At 41.8% G+C, this 16839-nt stretch overlaps 1 protein-coding gene across 5 annotated transcripts in view; it reads left to right on the top strand.

Annotated features, from left to right (window-relative positions):
• Window positions 1-225: 225 nt before the first annotated feature.
• The window catches only part of LOC129040148 (TRPM8 channel-associated factor 2), a 30262-nt gene continuing 13648 nt past the window's right edge, over window positions 226-16839 (top strand). The window contains exons 1-3 of one of the 5 annotated variants that reach the window (XM_063667925.1): window positions 447-523; window positions 3095-3143; window positions 3253-3889. In XM_063667925.1, coding sequence (XP_063523995.1) covers window positions 3119-3143; window positions 3253-3889 — 662 coding nt within the window. In that variant the 5' untranslated portion in view covers window positions 447-523; window positions 3095-3118. Of the gene's footprint in view, window positions 524-3085; window positions 3144-3252; window positions 3890-16839 lie in introns of all 5 variants that reach the window. The other 4 variants (XM_063667927.1, XM_063667926.1, XM_054494144.2 and 1 more) reach the window with 4 other exon arrangements.

Raw genomic sequence — 16839 nt, 5'->3', positions numbered from 1 at the left:
CCTCCGGGAAGGCGGGGTCGCTCACCTGGTAGCCGCCCCGAGAGCACGCAGCACGGCCCGAGGTGGGGTCCACCGATGGAACGGGAGACCACCGGCGTGGCTCAGGGAGCGGTAGCCGCGCCCCGGCCCCGCCTCAGGGTCGGCCCCGCCTCAGGGTCGGCCCCGCCTCAGGGTCGGCCCCGCCTCACCCCAGCCTGTGCCCCGCCTCCGGGACAGCCCCGTTTCCGAGACCTCCTAGCCTCCAAGACAGCCCCGCCGCCAGAACAGCCTCTCCTCCAGGACCGGCCAGCCTACGAGAGAGCCCCGCCTACGGTACAACCCGCCTCCGGGACCGCAGGACTCCACCTCCGAGACAGCGCAGTCCCCAGGACAGCCCCGCCTCCGAGACGGCCCCGCCTCCAGGACGGCCCCCGCCTCCGAGACCGCCCAGCCTCCGGGACCGCCCAGCCCCGCCTCCGACACGTTGCCCGCGCGCCACTGCAGAGCCTGTCCGTCAGTCCCTAGGGATCCGCACTGCTCAGGGGTGAGTTTTCCAATCCCAGCGGGTCCTGGGGCGGGGGCGGTAGCTGAGCACCTAGGGCACTGGGGATCACCGCAAAGTGCTAGAGGCCCCAGGCCATTCCCGGCGTCAGGGGGTGTCCCTCCCTTCTTAGGTCTAGGTCTTTGGTTTCATTTCGTTTTGTTAGTCTGGTGCTATTTGCAGTTTGTCTCAAAACACGTTTCTCCCTCCTATTTGAACTTATAAATTACGAATTTGACAAAGATGTGCATGGTGTGTGCGTGCACGAGGGCACATTTCGTTGCGGAATGCTGAGTCAGCTTTCCGGGACATATTACTCATCTGAGGTTTTTTGTCTGTTTTTGTTTATCCTGTCAAACTGGTACTGCCCCACAAGTGAAAGACGTCGCTTGTCTTCTGGGAGGTAGCTAGCACGATCTTGAGCTCAGGCTTCCGGATGTCTCTCGGCTACTTTTTTCCACTGGTAACTTCTAAGGCTGAGATCAGGTACCCGCATTCTCAATGCTCTGCCGAGTATTGGCTCTCTTTTGTGAATTTCTTTCCCGCAAGCAGTATTAAGAAAAAGGTGGTGGATAGGAAGGGAAGAGGGGAAGAGATGGAATTCTACAGGAAATGCAGGGCATGCTCAGAATGACAACCTTTCCGAGCATGGAGAGATTTCGTGGAAGAAAGTAGCAGGAAAAACGTCCAGTAATCACTGGCATGCCAGACCCTGAAGAAGCCAGGCTGAGGCGCTCTGCAAGTTTCACCTTAGAGAGAGTGGACAAAATGTAACGGTTCTTGTTAGAGTCCTTGTAGAGGACGATTGCGGATAAGAATACATCCTGGGGACTAAAACCAGATTGGTTTAGTCTAGAACGATTGCCAGCTAAAGGGACTCATGTTTGAGAGAGACGGTGAGAGATTAACAAAATGAGGTGGTTGACTGCATATGGAAGCAGGAGGGAGAGAGGAAGGAGGCACGTGTGGCTCAAGGGCTTGCTGTGTGTTTTAGTTTAGATTCTCCCCTAAAGCAAAGCCTTATGCAAGGGCTTACCTGCAGGTAAGTTTTTTGGGGTAAGTGAGACCAAAAAGCCCAAATGAGGAAGTGGAGAGAATGAGACAAGGAAAAAGGGAAAGCCAGGAGGAGCATGTGGCTGAGGGTCTTCCACATGGCGCTTCTTTCCTCCGGGTGCCTTCCGAGGACCTCTGATGGGCACCTCGGGAAAGCCATGGGGCACTTTTCTATGAATCCCCGCTCTCCTGGGCGAAGCCCACCCTAGTGTCAACTCACCGCTACTTCAGGGCTGCCTTGTGCACCTGCAGAGGTGAGAAGCCATCAGAGCACACAGGAAAGTCCCTTACAGTGGGCTCGTCAGAGATGCGCCAAGGGAGGCGGCACAGGCAGCCAGGGGACTACTGCACGATTGCAATCTACAACGCTGCCCTCGTCAATCCGGGTAACTAGAAAGGACAGCAAAGGGACAGACATTCTCGTTTATTCCGTGCTCACTGTATGTGTACCAACCCCAGACAAGGCATTTTTAGACATATTCTTTGCTTTACTTTATTTTATTTTACTTTATTTAATTTAATTTAATTTTTGAGGCAGAGTCTTTTTCTTTCGCACAGGCTAGAGTCCACTGGTGCAATATCGGCTCACTGCAACCTCAGCCCCCCACAGTCAGGGTTCAAGAAATTCTCAGGACTCAGACTCCCCAAGTGGCTGGGATTACAGGTGCACGCCACCATGCCCAGTTATTTTTTGTAGATTTAGTAGAGACAGGTTTCGCCATGTTGGCCAGGCTAGTCTCAAACTCCTGAGCTCAGGTGATCCACCAGCCTCGGCCTCCTAAAGTGCTGGGATTACAGACATAAGCCACTGCGCCTGGCCTATCCATATTCCTTTAATCTTCAAAAACAATCTTCCCAGGGCTGTATTATTCTCTTTTTGTAGATGGGGAAACTGAGACTGAAGTCATTTGTCCAAGAGGGGCTGCTTAAAGAGACAAATAGGCTCAGTGTTAGGCACAGCCAATTTTAAAAGACCTCCGGAAACTGCATAATGCTACCAAATAGAGGAGGGTCCTCTCCATTAAGGCAGATTTGATAAATTAGGGGGCACTTTCCAACTTAGCAAAGCTGTCAGAAGAAAGGCATGTTTTGACAGGTCTGTGACCTTTCTATTCAAAAAAATCAAGCACTGTGTCAACTCAGGCACACGAACTTAACTATCACCTTGATTTACCGGCCCCACAGGATCTAGCCCGTCCCTCCCTCCTCCTGGGGTCCTGTTCCTCCCTGCTCCTGGCTCTCAGCCACCCCAAAGTGGTCTCATTGCTGGAATGCACTTTGCTCACTGCATTTCAGGTTTCAGCTTCAATGCCACTTTCTCAGAGTCCTTTCCTATCAACCAATCTAAAGTAGTCTTCCAGTTCCTTCATGTCACATCATCGTGTTTTATTTTCATTATAGTGATTGTTGCATTTTATTTATCTGTTTATCTACCTATTTATACATTATCTTTCTCTTTCTAAAATATTCAAATCACAAAAAGGGAAACCTTATCTGTTTTGTTTCTTGCTGTACTCCCAGTGCTAGAACAGTGCTTGGCCCACAATGGGGAATCCAGTAAAATTTGGAGGTAAATGTATTTAGTTGTTTGCTTTTTTCACCTGTTCTTTCATCTGTTCTGACCAGCAGTGCTTATCAGTATCTCTTAAATACATGAAAGTCTTTGCTTCCCCCTGCAGCAGCTGATAGAACCATGGCGACCACTGCTGCTGCTGCGTTTGAGGCCCTCATGGATGGAGTGACACGCTGGGATGTCCCCAGAGGCCCCGTCCCCAGTGAACTCCTTCTTATTGGAGAGGCCGCCTTCCCCGTGATGGTGAATGACAAGGGCCAGGTGCTCATTGCTGCCTCCTCCTATGGCCGAGGCCACCTCGTGGTTGTGTCCCATGAGGGCTACCTGTTGCATGCTGGCTTGGCTCCATTTCTCCTCAATGCAGTGAGCTGGCTCTGTCCCTGCCCTGGGGCTCCTGTGGGAGTGCATCCATCCCTGGCACCTCTAGTAAACATCCTGCAGGATGCTGGGCTTGAGGCACAGGTCAAGCCAGAACCAGGAGAGTCCCTAGGGGTTTACTGTATCAATGCCTACAATGACACCATGACTGCAACGCTGATCCAGTTTGTGAAACATGGAGGGGGCTTGTTAATTGGGGGCCAGGCCTGGTACTGGGCCAGCCAGCACGGCCCTGACAAGGTGCTCTCCAGGTTCCCTGGGAACGAGGTGACAAGTGTGGCCGGAGTGTACTTCACCGACACCTATGGGGACAGAGACCGGTTCAAGGTCTCTAAGAAGGTGCCCAAGATCCCACTCCGTGTCAGGTGAGTGTTTGTTCCCCTCTTAGGGAGTCTGACTCGGGATAAACAATAGAGTTGGTCCCCCTCTTCAACGAGCTTCCATTTCAATACAGGTGATTTTCCACTCAGTTTGGAACCACCACAAATCAAAAGCAGGATGATTAAAATGCACCAAGACGCAAGAGAGGCTGGGCCCTCACTGCCACTCCCTCCTGTGGCCAAAGCTGAATAGAAAAGCTTGTCTTACCACTTTATCTCCATGTCTAGTACATAGAACATAGAGAGTGCTCATCAGTACCTCTTAAATGCATGAAAGAATATTTGTTTGTTTGCGTGAGCACCTATTGTTGGTCACGCTGCATTCTGGACAATGGGGTCTAGCAGAGATCGAGGCAGGCAAATCATGCCATCATGAGGTTTGTATTCCAGGGGAGAGATAGGCAGTTAAGGAAACTAATATATATGTGCTCTATCAGGTATTGCTAAGATCCATGAAAGATGATAATATAAGTGGATAGCATGACAACAGGAAGGCTGATGGAGGCTATTTTATTTAAGGTGTTCAGGGAAGTCCTATCAGTCAGGCCAAGTTGGATTGGTCAGGATTTGTTGGCGTTGCTAGCAGAAGGGATTTAGTATGGGGAATTGGCTATACCCATGATAGAGGAGCTGAAAATACACACAGGGGACAGCAAGTAACCCAGAGATCAGCAACAACAGAACCAGCAGAGGGAGATGGTGGTATTACTGGAGTCCAGGTGCTGCAGCCACCTGGTAGAAGCTGGAGCCATGCTATGCCTTCCCAGCAGGAGCTGGAACCACAGATGAAAGGTCTGTCTGCTAGAAGCTGGAGTCTCAGAGAAGACACTGTGGTTACCAGAAATACAGCCTGAAGAGAGAAGCAAACACTTAGCCTCCTTCCTTCTTCCTTCCTGATTTCAGTCTTCTACCTCTGCCTCCCATGGGCTGAACCCACCAGGATCCAGGGAACAGGGGAACCACAGAAATGCAGTTTTCTGCAACACAGAGGATGACCAAGATGAAAGGGGAATGGAGATGAGTGCAAAGAAGCTCATGGCCAGCTTGGAAGGCTGGTCTGGTAGGTAGCACTTGAAAGGAGACCTCAAGGAAGTGAGGGAATGAGCTATGTGGGCGTCTGTGAGAGGAAGATTCCATGCAGAGTGAGGAGTTAGGGTGAGAAAACCTGGAAGGGAAGCCTGCTTGGTATGTTCCAAGGGAAAGGGAGTGGCCCTTCTGTAAAGTCAGAAGGCTCTGCAAAGCTCCAGGGGAGAATAGCTGAAGGCAGCTGTTCTGTGACCCTGAGGCAGAGGGCAAGGAGTAGGTACAAGGGAGTGTAGGGGAATTTGTCTTGATCAAGCCTGTTTGTTTGAAGTTGTCCAGGAGCTGACATTTGAACATCCGTGCACATGATGTTCTCTGAATGAGGAACAATAAATGTTAGTCATTTACAGATTGTGTAGGCTCCAGGCTTTCGGCTTTATGCCTGCAGTAAATAAAAGCAAGCAGCTTCAGCTTCTCGGGTCTGCTCTCTGGCCACTACAGCCAGGCAGTCACCTAGCTGTTCTTCTACTGCATACTTGTCTCTGAGTACTCATTTCATCCATTGGCCAGGAACACACCTGGCAATCAGGGAAGCCAGAATGATGGGAACTCAGTGAATGATGGCTCAGGTCATGTAAGAACTGACAGGCTAGGAGTAGAACTTTAGACCTTATTTGCAGTGAGATAGGAAGACATTTTGTATTCTCTACAGAAGACTGCTATGATGTGACTTAAATTTCAAAAGGAACCCTCTGATTGATGGTGGAGAACAGACTGTGGGAGGCAAAGGTTGAAGCAGCAGACCAATCAGGAGGCCACTGAGATAGACCACAGGAGAGATGGTGGTGGCCCAGACAAGCCTGATAGAAGCTGTGGAGCTACTGAGAACAGGTTCCATTCTGGACACACCTCAAAGGGAGAACCCAACAGGCTTGGTTGATGGATTGAGTAAGGATAAAGAGGAGTTGAGATTTTTGGTCTGAAAAAGACAAAAAATTAAACACAGGTGCTGCTGTTTAGTGATCTGTGAAAGGACAATGAGAAGATGCATTAGAGGAGATCAGGAGTTTCATTTTGGATGTTTTGGGTTTCAGATATTAGCGACTAGTTACTTAGGTTTGGCCACATGCAGCAGAAGCCTTAGATAGCAAATTAACCATGTAGCAGTTTATTTTTTTTCTATGAAATGTGAAGTACAGGTAGGTAGTCCAGCTCTGGGGCAGTGACTCTATGATGTCCCATGGTCAGTCTCTGTCTCCCTATCACTGCCTGCCCCTGTCATGGTGTGTTATTTTATCCTTGTGGCTACAAGATTGCCACTACTACTCCAGGCACCATAATTACACCCATGCAATAATAAATTGGAATGGATACACCTACTTTTAGTTTATAAAACCATATATTTTCTGGAAGCCCTAGACTTCCATTTATATTTTAGTGGCCAGCCTAGTTAAATCAATAGTCCCTAACCTTTTGGTACCAGGACCTGTTTTGTGGAAGACAATTTTTCCATGGACCTGGCAGGATTTCAAGATAATTCAAGGGCATTACATTTATTATGCACTTTATTTCTATTATTAGTACATTTTAATATATAGTGAAATAATTATACAACCCACCATAATGTACAATCAGTGGGAGCCCTGACTTTCAGACCTAATTACCAGGAGGTCTGAAGGGCTGGCTATTTTTAAATGGGCACTGGCATCTCTCAAGAAATCAAGATTCTGTACAAAGAAGAAGGGGCATCAGATACTAGTGAGCAGCTGGCAGTGCCCCGAACCCTCAGCCCCAAACTCTGGACCTCTTTGAATTCCTTCCTTTCTGAGAGATTTGGGGAGGGGATGGGTTTACTCAGAGACATTAGAGTGGATCTGATTCGCTTCAACTTTTTTATTCTAACGCTAAGGGACAAGCAGGTGAAATCTCATCACCGTAATGCCTCTTAATTGCCCCAAGGGACTCTCCTCTTTAGCTAACTCAACCTGTTTTTCTTCATCTATACCTACATTTTTAATCCCTGCCACCGATTCTAAGGTATATTTTTTGTGTTTGTTATTTTAATTCTTAATTACTGAAAATGTTAAACATATGCAAAAGTAGACAGAATAGTACAATGAACCCCCATGTAGCCATTCCCCAATCCCCAAAATAGTCAACTCCAGGTCTATCTTATTCCACCTGTAGCCCCACTCTTCCCCACCCAAGGTTATTTTGAAGCAAACAGCAGACATCATGTCTTTTCATCTGTAAGTATTTAAATATATATCTCTAAAGGTATGAAGTCTTTTAGAAACATAACTGCAAGTCACCATTATCACACCTGAAATAATTCCTTAGTGTCATCATTTATTTCCATGATTGTCTTATTTTTCAAAATGTGTTAACATTGGGCCAGGCATGGTAACTCACACCTGTAATCCCAGTACTTTGGGAGGGCAAGGCAAGTGGATCACTTGAGGTCAGGAGTTTGAGACCAGACTGACCAACATGGCAATACTCTACTAAAAATACAAAAATTGGCTGGGTGTGGAGGTGCGTGCCTGCAGTCCTAGCTATTTGGTAGGAGAATCACATGAAACCTGGAAGTGGAGGTTGCAGTGAGCTGAGCCCCTGCCATTGCATGCCAACCTGGGCAACAGAGTGAGACTGTCTCAAAAAAAAAAAAAAAAAAAAAGCATTAACATTGAAATTTAAATAAAGCCCAAATATTTTGATTTCTTGATACAAATTTTATATTTCTTTTAAGATACACGTTTCCTTTCTAACTTTCTATTTCTTGCAGTTTTGTTCCTGTTGTTGAACACACCAGCTACTCTTTATCGAACAGTTTCATTCAGTCTGGACTTTGAAAGTAGACCTCAAGGAAGTCAGGGCATGAGCCATGTGTGCATCTGTGAGAGGAGGATTCCAGGCAGAGTGAGGCACAATGGTGAAAACCTGGAAAGGCAAATTGATTGCCTTCCTGTGGTATCATTTAATATGGGGTGGTACCAGTCCATGGCCTGTTAGGAACCAGACCACACAGCAGGATGTCAGCAGCGGGTGAGCAAACAAAGGTTCATCTGTATTTACAGCTGCTCCCCATAGCTTGCGTTACCACCTAAGCTCCGTCTCCTGTTAGATCAGTGGCAGCAGTAGAGTCTAATAGGGGTATGAACCCTATTGCAAACTGCTCATGCAAAGGATCTAGGTAGTGTGCTCCTTATAAGAATCTAATGCCTGACGATCTGTCACTGTCTCCCATCACCCTCAGGTGGGGCTATCTATTTGCAGGAAAGCAAGCTCAGGGCTCCCACTGATTCTACACTATGATGGGTTGTATAATTAGTTCATTGTATATTACAATGTGCTAATAATAGAAATAAAGTGCATCATAAATGTAATGCACTTGAATTATCCTGAAACCCCTGCCAGGTCCATGGAAAAATTGTCTTCTATAAACAGGTCTCTGGTACCAAAAGGTTATGGACCACTGATTTAACATATTCATCTTTTCCTTGTATTTTCTGTATAATACAAATTAAAAGTTAGATCTCGATTTTAGGTCAGGATTGACAAACTGAGGCCAGCCCCTGTTTTTGTGAATGAAGTTTTGTTGGAGCACAGCCATGCCCATTCATTCACAAACTGTGCTGCTTTCAAGCTACAGTGTCTACCATTGTTGAGTAGTTTCAGCAGAGACCATATGGCCCATATTTGTCTAAAATATTTGTCGGACCTTTTAAGGAAAACTTTCTCAACTCCTGATCTAGAGGTTTGATCAGATTCATGTTTGAATTTTTGACCTATTTTATAGGTGGTAGTATGTACTTCTATTGGGTAGAACACAATGGTCTGATTTTCTCTCTTACTGTGAGGCTGGCAGTCCTTAATAAGCATTGCTTAGGCCTAGACCCATTAATTTGTGTTTATAAAATGATGACCTTAAAATTTTAATATTCCTTTTATTTGTTATTTGGAATAGTTTTATAAAACACACTTTCCTTCACCAATTACATACTTTATGGTATAATTTATATAGGAAACGCAAAATAAATATTTAATTCTCTCTTTCTCATTTTAAAACCAGTTTCCAATATTGAGTTGTTTCCCTAGCATCTTCCAGAGGTCACCAATGTGTTTAAATTTTTCTTAGAATTGTTATGAAATCATGATTGGAAACACAACGTGTTTCATTTATTATCCTTATTGATGTTGAAATTTTCCTGTTTGGCCATTGGGAGCCAATTCAAGATGATTCCTGAATCTTTTCCACCCAACCTTAATGGGCTTCCTGGTTTTTTAATATAACAGGAGGTTTCAATTTCGTCTCATGTTATTTCCTGCTCAGGCCCGGAACTGCCATTTCTCCAAAAAGCTCTATTTTTTTTTTCTTCTTCTTTTTTTTTTTTTTTTAACGTACAGCCCATATTTCTGGGAGTCCTAATTTGCATTTAGAAACTCCAATCCGGGTGTTAGAGTTATGCATTGTTTGATCATTGTTTCTAGGCCTTCTAAATAGGCACAGCTAAGAAATAGAAATTTTTGGTTTATACTGATACTTCAGATCAGATTTGGGGCTACAGGGTTTTAATTTGATTTCAACAATCTTACCTCTGTATCTCCTATCTCTCATGATGAAAAATTCCAGTACTATAAGACACCAATGTAATGACCCATTTGCTCTATCCCATGATATACAAACAACAGTTGCAAAATATGAATAATAGCACTACTACCAGCAATACGATGATTATTGTAACAGAGATTACTTGCAGTTCTTTTTGTCCCAATGATATATTTTATTATATATATATATATTTAAAGTCAAAATACTATCTTTAAAGTCACTTCCAATACTTCCTCTCTTTGTGGTTATACCGCTAAACAGATGTACATGTCAATTCATTGGTTATTTTATTTTTTAGTTTTGGAATTGCTTGTGTAATTTAATTTTGTTTAAAATTATGTAAAATAGTAATCTGGGTCCAAAGTAAGATCTTAAGAAACCTATATTCTGTCCCTGTTTCCTTCAAACAATTCCCTTCTTCCTTCTGTGCATTTTTTATGGTTTAATTCTCCATGATTTGTTTATATATCCACAAACACACACATATTAGTAGTCTTCTCTTCACTGGATAAGGCAATAACATACTGTGTACATTTTTTCCTCCTTATTTTTTTTCACTTAACATTATTTCCTGGATATGGCCTGATAGTAATATATAGAGATACACTGTATACTCTATTATACCATGGTATATGGATATGATATTGTTTATTCAAAAAGTCCCTTATTGACAGGCACTTGAGTTTCCAGTAGGTGTTATTTTTCTTATACTTCTACTGTTACACATGTGCTTCAATGACTACCTTTGTGCATGTATCCTTATATTTTGCACTATCACTGGAAATGGGATTTCTGAGTCATGGGGGAAATTCATATGTAATTTCGCTAGGCACTGCTAAGTCCCCCTTGTTGCAGCTTGGATTACTGGGAATCAGACTCAGAGATAGAGATAAATGTGTGGGAGGTTTGTGAGGGCATACTCTCAGGATCAGCAGCTGTGGAAAGGTGAGGGAAGAAGCACTGGAGACAGGGAGAAGTCGGGCTATGAGGCAAATATTTTTTAGCAGTATTTTCACTGTTAAGTGAAACACTGGAAGAAACATATGTCTGTAATAGAAGATTGCTTAAATAAAGTATAGCATAGCCTACAGTTATTGAGTGAGTAATTTTGCAATCATTAAAAATTCTACATTTAAAGACTTCTTAAAGGAAATGAAAAATATTCATGATAAAACAGACAAAATTAAGATATAAAGCTCTGCATTAAAATGATGCTAAATTCGTTAAAACAATATATGTATAGCCAGAAAAATAAAACATTAGAAGAAAATATAATAAAATATTAGTAATATGTCTCTGGGGCTAAGTTGGTAATTGCGTTCATTTACAAATATTTTTGTGCTTTCCAAATACTCTATAATTGTACACTGACAAAAAAGACATTTTTGATATTACTTCTTTGCCTTTTGTTCAGAACCCTTAAACAATAGAAAACTTCTCCCCAGATCACATTAAGATATCTTTCTTTGACCTGATATCATTTATATTGTTTTCATTGATTCACCAACAAAAAAGAGAAAGGAACAAATTTTCTTAACATATCAGTTTTTTCCCTCTTTCTAGTATCTTGTATCCATGTTTTAATTTATCTAAAATGTGTGAGTGCCTGTTAAATTCTAGACACTATTCTAGGCACTGGAACTCCCACAGCATTTAAGTCCATATTTTAGGACTAAGAGAAGTATAGTGAAAGTTCAGGTAATAATGTATAAAAATAAATTCCCACATTGTTAGTTTTGATTAATTGTAAAACCTTTATTGAAAAAACAATGACACTAAAGTATTTGAATATTTGTAATTTCTGTAATGTCCTCAACCAAAATGTTTATGCTTACATATCTTCTATCTTTGCATATCTTTACAAATCAATACATCATTTTTGCTAGCTGTGATTACATGCTGCTATTTTGTATTCTCCTTAAAAATATTTTCCTATTTTTATATATGATATTTTTAATGAGAATTTTTAATCATAAGTTCTGTAATTTGTTTTAACTATTTCCTCTTTGTTGCATATTCAGATATTTTCTAGTTGAGTATTGGGGGGTTGGCGATAACATATATTATCCATACACATCTTTAAAGTATTTTAGAACTGTCCCTCAGTGTAAAGACCACAACATGTAACATTAGATTTATTGTTTTATAAAATATCAAGATATTTGTTCCTATTCTGGACTTTCCCTCAGCTCTTGAAAATCCAATTTATTCTTCTTAATTAGTTTCAACTCAAACACCCTCCTCAGAGCAGTCTTCCCTAGTGGCCATACTAAAATTAGGACTGTCCATCGAGTTTCACTTCATCACATTTCTCCATTTATTCCTTAAACATTATCACTCTCTATAACTATCTCTGCTGTTTCTTGCTAGGGCCTGTCTAACCAACCAGAATATAGAGCTCCATGATCTTGCCTGTTGCGTTTACTGCTTTATTCTCAGTGCCTGGAGTACTTAACATTAGAGATGAACAAATATTTGTAAACTATATAAATTAATGAAAAAATATGAATGAATACACATCCAAAATGATAACAAGAGAAAGGGCAGCCTCATATACTAGTGTTAATCCTGCAGACAGCTTCCTACTAGGGAATATGGGGCTAAGGGTTGCGCCAGAGCCTTCCAGCCTCAGCCAACAACAGAGCCAGAGCTAACCAAATCCTTGAGAGTCTCAGAAGGTCAGAGTCTGAGTCTCTGGCTCAGATTCCTCCTGCCTTCAGAGCAAGTCCCATTAGAGGTTTTCAGTGAACATTCTTGCCAACAAATCTTGGTCAAAGGTGCTTGGACTGACCCAGCAGGTTCCTTAACTTCAAATCTCGGCTGGAAGGCCCTGGAGCTTCTTAAGAGAATTGATTGCTGGCCTGCCCCAACTCTGCCTGCCAAGGAGTAGGGCAGTCTCTAAAAACCAACAAAAGCTCCTCTCACATCCTATCCCCAAGGGCACACCTATGTTTATATAACAGGAAGATACTGCAGTTGCTTTAATATTTAAAAGCAAATCCAAAGGCACTTGCCACCATTATACCATGACAGAAGAGTCTGGAGGAAAAGTTAACCTCAGATATCAACCAGCCACCCATTACACTTACACATGGTATAAGCTACAAGCTCTAAAACATATTAGCAGCTGCCCATATAAAAGTAAATATGTAACTGGGCATGCTGATGCACAGGTACTCACATACTCCAGAGGCTGACGTAGGAGGCTCTCTTGAGGCTGGGAGTCCAGGGCTGCAGTGTGCTATAATTGCACCTGCAAATACCCACTGCACTCCAGCCTGACCAACATAGTGAGAACCTGTCGCTATTTTTTAAGTAAAAATTGTAAATGTATACTAGTGGCTTAGGTTTATGACTCTCTTGAGAATTATTTATTTTCTCTGTCCTCAACACAGTCCTGTAGAGTAGGAAAATCTTTGTCCAAGGAGTTCCAGGTTACAAGCACCACATACCTTTGTGTATGTATCATGATATTTTGCCATATCACTGGAAATGGGATTTCTGAGTCACGGAGGAAATTCATACGTAATTTCGCTAGGCGCTGCTAAATTCCACTCGTTTCAGCTTAGGTTCCTGGGAATCTGACTCAGAGACAAAGATAATTGTGTGGAAGGTTTATGAGGTTTATATTCAAGATCCATGAATGTAGTTTCCAGGTAAAAACTGAAATGAGGCTAGATCCCAGAATTGCTCTCTCCACCAAATCTGACAAAATGAATGAAAAATAATTAATAAATGGCTGGATGTGGAAGATTTTTATGATGATGACATACATTGCTATGCACTGGCCAAGGAGAACAGGTGATTGATGGGTGGCCCAGGATGGAGTATCTCCTAACACCAGTCAACCTCCCATGTACAATGGAAAGAAAATAGTCAAAATCACAAATTCAATAGTTATCATTAATGCTTTCTAATTCATAGAAAAGTGAACAAATAGGGTGGATAGACAAGAAAAAAAACTTTCAAGTGTAAACTCCCCATGTGAGTTCCATCTGTGGTTTGGTGGAGTGGGCCTAGCTTACTAGGTCCCCTAAGAGTGGAGAAACCAGGCCTAATCAAAAATCCAAAGTCTGAAATGCTCCAAAATTCAAAACTTTTTGAGCACCACCAATATAATGCCAGAAGTGGAAAATCCCACTTTTGGGACACCTTTGCTTTCTGATGGTTCAATGTACACAAACTTTGTTTCATGCACAAACTTATTTAAAATATTGTATAAATTACCTTTAGGCTCTGTGTAAAGGTGTATAGGAAACATAAATGAATTTTGTGTTTAGAGCTGGGTCCCATCACCAAGGTATCTCCTTATGTGTATGCAAGTATTCCATAACCTGAAAAAAATCAAAATCTGAAACACTATTGGTTGGTCCCAAGCATTTTCCATAAGGGCTGCTCAACCTGTATTATCTCCTTCAATTCTAACAATAATCTTCCAATAATATCAGAAATACGGTTTATTAAGCCAGGAGAAAGCATAAACATTATGACATTGTTAGGAATGTTTGTATGTTTAAGCAGGATGTTGGTCTGACATAGAAATATGAATATATCCGTGCTCACAGGTGAGTAGCATCTGTATTCTGACTATTCCAAATGAGTAATTTTTGTACCTGCAATTTGTTACAAAAGTGAGTTTTCCAAATTATTTTCTTAAATCTGACAGGTTAAATAGGTTAAATAAATTGTGTGTCTAATAGGCATGATTGAGACCTGAAGAGATTTTACCCTGTATTTACCAGCTTAAAATAAAAGAAAAAAAATACATTTACTTTTTCAAGGCACCTCTCTGATCATCTATGCCCATATTGTTCAGTGATGATGAAGACAGTTTTTAAAGGTTTGTTATTTACTATGGTTTATCTGTATTTAAGGAATTAAAAATACAAAAACAAAAAAGATACTCAAGTGTTGGGGGCTGCAGGTCTTCAAAATGTTTTTTACAGCACCTGATCAACATAGTTCTCTCTAGTCCTTTTTTTGATGTTATAGATCCTAAGAAAACATCGTTTCTAGATTCTAGTATTTCTGTCCTGTTTATATTTATCAGAGAGTGAAATAAATGCAGAAGAGTATTTTTACATCCTATACAATCTGAACAGAAAAACAAAACAAGCTAAGTGAAGATATATTTGATTACTACCAGTAGACTTCATTACTTTTATGTTGAAGAAAAAATATATAAATTGTTAGATGTTTTACCTTCAATATGGTGAAAATGACAGCAGCGCACTTCACACTTACCTTTTTATTCAATGCTGTACCTTCCTAATTTGGCAGTTTCTTAATCGGCCTTCAGAAACCTATCACCCATGTTACCTGTCTGCTCAGGTGTGGTTTGTGAACATTTCCTAACCATACCATCCCATCCCTTTCCTTTAGTCCTCAGTGGCTTCCCCTGCACTTCCAGCTCTGAAGTAACACATGCTTTTCCTTTCTTAAACACAGTATTCTTCACACCTTTGCATCCTGTAAATCTTCCTTTGCACAAGATATACCTGTCAATAACCATGTACCCAGATATAGGTTCCATCAAAGACTCAGTAATTGAGAGAGTTCTGGTGTGTAGACAACAGTGGCTTTGGAAGTAAGCCAGCCTGGGTTTAGTAAAAATTAAAGAAATAGGAAAGAAACACGAAAGATGGCTTGACAGTCACAGACAGGTTTAATTTAGAGAAAATAAACCTGGGAGAGGCTTCTGGCCGAGTTAGGTCAGAGGCACACTCCCTTTCAGACTAAGAGTTTTTAAGGATTCAGGGTGGGAGAGTTTATCAGAGGCCTCGACTGCTTCTGTGTCTCTTTGTTGTGCTTACCTGGGAGGGAGGGTTGTGTCTCTGTTCCCATACATCTTTCTGCAGCTGCAGGCATACCCCACTTTTAGCTTCCTATCTTTTAGCTTCCCTAACTTAGTGCACCCAAAGGGAAAGGAATGTCCTTATTAAGGCCCACTGTTTAACTGGGGCCCATTGTATGAAGATGAAGTTTGGCAGTTAACCAAGAGACTTTGCTCCCTCCTCCCTCTGTGCCCCAGCTGTCTTATCTGTGTTTTACTGTCTGCTCTTTCTGGCTGCTTCTAGTTAGAAGAGAAGTGATTTCCTTGAAATGCATGGGGCTAGAAAGGGAGCTGATGTTTATCGAAGATGTTATGCATCTCGGTGTTTATCCGAGATGACGATGCTCCTGCTCTGTCAGGTTTGCTTCCTGTCCCTGCCAGTTATTAGCTAAGAAACATGGGGAAAATTGCCTAGCCAAACTCCATCTTTAAAGTGAGAATAGTAACTTTCAGGTTTATTATAATGATTGAAAGAGATAATACATATGTTAAATGCCTAACATATATTAAACGTTATTAAATAGCAGCTGCTTTCATTGTTTTCCACACTTAAACGTTGTAAACAGATATTATACAAGATTTAAATATTGGTAACTAGCTGTCTGAGATCATTAATATTGCCCTTAGGATATTGTCAAATCATCTACTGAAATTTAGCTGATATCCTAACTGCTGTGCTTACTCACTTTTCCCTCCCTGCCTCCCCACTTCCCGCCTCCCTTCCCCCTCCCTCCCTCTGTCATCCCCTTCCTTCCTTCTTTCCTCCTTTCCTTTCTTTATTTTTCTTTTAAGAAATGCCTTTTTATGAAAATATTTCAAAAGGAATTCAAGTTTATTGTGAAAAAATGCACACCAATACAGAAATATGGAGAGGAAAATGGCAACTCATCCTCCTCCCCACACCACCAGCTCCAGTCTCATGCCTCTGGACCAAGGTAGCCAATACTAAAAGTTTGATATGGATCATCTCAGATGCTTACCTGTGTGTGTGCTCTGCACATTGATTTTTTAGTTAATGTATCATGTTGGAGAATGTCTGCCTTTTTACTTTATATTTTTGCAGCAAGTTAGCAGAGCACAACCTTCTAGGGTCTCAACGTCTTGTCTTCAGGATGAAGGACAATTGTCTTCTGGCTGTAAGTAAGCTTATAAGTCATTCTGATCAAATCATCTCCATCCTTCTTTTTTTTTTCCAATGGATGCTGAGAATACATTACCATCTCCAAATGTAATGTCAATTCATATTTTTATTTTCTTTGTAGCAGTTCTTGCTTTCAGTATTATGTTTTTGCAGGACATAAAAATTATTAAAAATTTTATTTTTGTTAGAGTGTAACTTTAATCCATAGAAAATGTTCATTTTTAATTTGTTCCTCTTTGAAATCACTTGCATCCCTTATTAATGCTGATATGTCTGCTTTATTTATTATACTTTAAGTTTTAGGGTACATGTTCACAACGTGCAGG

Source organism: Pongo pygmaeus, chromosome 6, assembly GCF_028885625.2.
Source record: "Pongo pygmaeus isolate AG05252 chromosome 6, NHGRI_mPonPyg2-v2.0_pri, whole genome shotgun sequence".
Taxonomy (NCBI): domain Eukaryota; kingdom Metazoa; phylum Chordata; class Mammalia; order Primates; family Hominidae; genus Pongo; species Pongo pygmaeus.
Note: the sequence above shows the minus strand (reverse complement) of the source record. Positions and strands in the feature narration are given on the sequence as shown.